At 41.0% G+C, this 4,033-nt stretch overlaps 1 protein-coding gene across 1 annotated transcript in view; it reads right to left on the bottom strand.

The window, feature by feature from the left end:
- Nucleotides 1-512: 512 nt before the first annotated feature.
- Nucleotides 513-4,033, bottom strand: part of LOC106013228 — a gene marked incomplete in the record, with an annotated part of 10,255 nt that continues 6,734 nt past the window's right edge. Inside the window, 2 exon segments of the mRNA XM_013088367.2 lie at nucleotides 513-1,067; nucleotides 1,742-1,897. Of these exon segments, the coding sequence (XP_012943821.1) occupies nucleotides 907-1,067; nucleotides 1,742-1,897 (317 nt within the window).

Genomic DNA, 4,033 nt, shown 5'->3' with positions numbered 1-4,033 from the left:
CCCACCAACCCTGACTCCTCACGTATTTTTTCGACGAAAGTAATTTATGATGACAAGCATTTTTAATACGTTTTAATAATACTATCACCCCCCCCCTCCCCTCCGTCCTCCCACTCCCTCTCACCATTGTCCTGCTTAAAGATGGAAATCGTATCTAAGAAGAAAGTAGTTACAGATAACAATTAAATCTTACGGCTCAGACACCCTGGCAAATAATAATGATATTGAATCAAAATATTATTAATGTTATAAAATACGTTTGTTCAAGTATCAAAAGGCACTTTTTCCTCACGCAAAAAAGCACGGAACGGCTTAAATATGCACAACCTTCACACAACATTCACACAGGCACACAAAACGTTATGTCTGCTGCTCTTGGTTTTTGTTTCTATATCTGAACTACAATTCCATCATTGTTACTCAATTCCTGTTGGGCTAATGTTGGCTGAATCAATATTTTAAAAAAATCGGAATTTGCTTTAACATTCTAACAAAAATTGGAGTAAATCATCTTGGGAAATATTATGTGGTTTAATATTATGAAAAATAACCAAAAACAATATATTATTAAGAATAACACCCCAAAAAGTAACAATGAAAATAAGATTAGATAGCATGCTGTGGGCTTGACATTGGCGATTGGAATACACAAAAAAGTTACAAATTATTGCTCTGAAGTATTGAGCAGAGTATACAGAAATAAAAGGGATGAGGGAGTGGGGTGGGGGTAGGGGAGGGGTGACATAATTATTCTTGGACATTTTAACTCCTAAATACATTCACACATACCGTTTCTCATTCTTACAAAGACTGACATTATGTACACAGGCAGAATACGACATGTAGACATTTTCACCATTTTGATATTAATATTTAACATTATAAAAATGAATATTAATTCCAAGTTCAGTCTTTCCTGTCTCCCAAAAAGAAGAGACCGCCTCCGCTTGCCAAAAGAATGCCCCCCACGACACACAGAGCGAAGGAGTAGCCAAGATTGAAGGACTTTCGTACCACGTCGTAGTAGTCCGCCGCGTAAACGATGACGCCAATTATGATGAAAATAACTGTGGTAGAAAAACAAGCATTTATAAATTAGCAAAAAAAAACAACCCAAAAAAACAAAACAAATAAAATGTAGTTACATTGTATTGTTATACCCAAAGCTATGGTTTACTGTATTTTCCTAAAATTGATAACTAGCTTGTTTTCTCATTTTCCCATTCTTATCTACTTATTTTCTCATTCATCCCTATTCTGCATCAACCCTCCCCGCTGTTGTCTCTCTCTCTCTCTCTCTCTCTCTCTCTCTCTCTCTCTCTCTCTCTGTCTGTCTGTCTCTGTCTCCTTCTCTACCGAGAGACTAACCATTGATGTGGATTATTGGAGCAAACACCTATTTTAAAAACTTTTGTTTTTGCAAATTGGTCGTTCCGGCACAGTAGCTTATCTCTTTCTTTCTCATGTCTTCAAATCAGGTCACTTCTGCGTTATATTTGTCATTCGACGACCAGCTCTAGCACTATGAAATACATTATACAATTCCTGAAAGCCTACAATGAATGAAAAGCCCGTCTTCCAAAAGACGCGCTTGTCAAGTTGAGTATCAAACTCCTTCAAAAAGACAAATAAACAAATCAACTAACAACTAAACAACGCCATCAAAATAGAGTGTTCTAGATTAGAAGGCTGTCCCTCTTAAACAAAACCAAAATCACAACACGTGACACAGGCAACTTACAAGCTGCCAAGCAGGTTCCCATGACAACGAGTGGCACCACAGCTTTAGTCTCCCGTGACATGAAGCTACAGATGAGATGCAATAGCGCACAGGCACTTCCTACAGCACCCAGGATCAAACCCAGGATCACCATAGCCCGGACTGCCTTGATATTTGCTGGGGACGAACAATAGGCAATTGTAGATTTACAGAGAACACAAGATCGCTTAACTCGTACAAGTCGTGAGCCTGTTTCCTGTTTTGTTGCAGCAAGTTTAGCTTAAAATCTATGTAACTGTTAGCATTTTCAGCATAAGATAGATGCGTTTTAAGCTATAATCATGCAAATGAATGGGCAAGTTCTTGCAAGTGGCCACAAGACTGACGAATTCGACTTTACCAATGGCGCCAAACAAGGCTGTGTCCCGGCACCAGTCCTCTTCAACATCTTCTTCACTGCCATGCTTTTCCACGCCTGCAAGGATCTTGAGAAGAAAAAAATTACCGCCTGGATGGCTCCCTTTTTGATCTACGTCGTCTGCAAGCCAAGACAAAAACCGGCACGAAGCTCCTTCAGGAGGCGCTCTTCGACCATGACTGCTCCCTGAATGCTCACTCTGAATCGGACATGCAAACAATGCTCAATCACTCGCAGAAGCCTCAAAGCTTTTTGGACTAACAATAAGCATCGGGATAACTGAAGTTCTTTACCAGTCCCCCCACAGTCTCCAAACATCACTATCAATGGCAACAGCCGGAAGAAAAACAAGAACTTTAAATACCTTGGAAGCATCATCTCTGCAGACGGCTCCATCGATCATGAAATTGATTCATGAATCAGCAAAGCCAGCCAAGCTCTCGGCAGACTGAAAAAACAAGGTTCTAAAACAGCTCAATGTCCGGCTGTCAACAAAAATCAAAGTGTACAATGTCGTTGTGCTCTCCTTCCTCCTCTGCGGTTCGGAGACCTGGACACTCTACAGGAAGCACATCAACAAATTAGAGCAGTTCCACCAAAGGGCTCTCCGCAGCATACTTGTCGTCCTCTGGCAAGACCGCATCACCAACATTGAGGTCATCAACCGATCAAGCTCACAAAGCATAGATAGCATGCTTGTCAAAGCCCAACTTAGATGGGTCGACCATGTCATCCGCATGGACGACCACCGAATGCCCAAACAACTGCTGTACGGCGAACTCGCAAGTGGCAAAAGAAATCTCTGAAGGCCAAAAAAGCGTTTCAAAGACACGTTAAGGGCAAACCTCCTGCTTGCACAGGTTACCCCCCAAAGAACTCGAAAGAACTGCCACCGAAAGGAACGCCAGGCGCAGAGCCGCTCATCTTGCCAGCAGAAAAAGCGATATCAACTCAACTACATGAAAGCTGACTTTCAGAAGAGAGAGGAGACATAATCCAACAACCCCAGCCACGACATTCCAGTGTCCCCACTGCAACAGACATGGTACAACCAAGATCGGATTGCACAGCCACATGCGCGTCCACAGATGAGCTGCACGATTTCATCGTCGTCTTCGGCAACGATGGACTACCTACCTACATGCAAATTATGCTCACTAAATTTAAAGAAAAAAATACAGATTTTGTAAACCAAGATACAGTTGTAGTACAGACAAGCAGATATTTCTGATAAATGAGGAAAACAATAATGCAGGATCCAGCCAGTAGACGCGCCAGCTAGTGAGAGTTAATTCCCAGTGCACAATACAGAACATTTCATCAAATCTCCAATTAGGTTCTATACATTTGGCGGCTGCCACGTTTTCGTTTTAGGTTAAAAAGCTTTTGTAGCTCAATTTGATTTAAAAGACAAATCAAAACACAATAAAAACTATTCTGAAAACAACAAATCTGAAGGCTACAAAACATTATCGCGGGTCAGATCTTAAGTTTTTGAGCGTAGAATGGATTAAGCCTTGATAAATATCTACGTCAAATTTGATGAAGCATATTAAACTATAATACGACATAGAGTGTACTGGCTGGTGCTGTTCATCTAATGTATCAAACCATATCAAATTAAATAAGGAATTGGTGAGACTTTCTACAGTGTGCACTTGGTGTGTGTGTGTGTGTGTGTGTGTGTGTGTGTGTGTGTGTGTGTGTGTGTGTATGTGTGTGTGTGTGTGTGTGAGAAAGAGAGAGATAGAGAGAGAAAGAGCTAGAGAGAGAGACAGACAGACCGACAGGCACACACACCCACACGCACTCACACACATACACACAGATAGATAGATATATAGATAGATAGATAGATAGATAGATAGATAGATAGATAGATAGATAGATAGATA

Source organism: Aplysia californica, unplaced genomic scaffold (genome assembly GCF_000002075.1).
Source record: "Aplysia californica isolate F4 #8 unplaced genomic scaffold, AplCal3.0 scaffold00729, whole genome shotgun sequence".
In the NCBI taxonomy this organism is placed as follows: Eukaryota; Metazoa; Mollusca; class Gastropoda; order Aplysiida; family Aplysiidae; genus Aplysia; species Aplysia californica.
The sequence above is the reverse complement of the archived record's forward strand: the minus strand, read 5'-3'. Positions and strand labels throughout refer to the sequence as shown.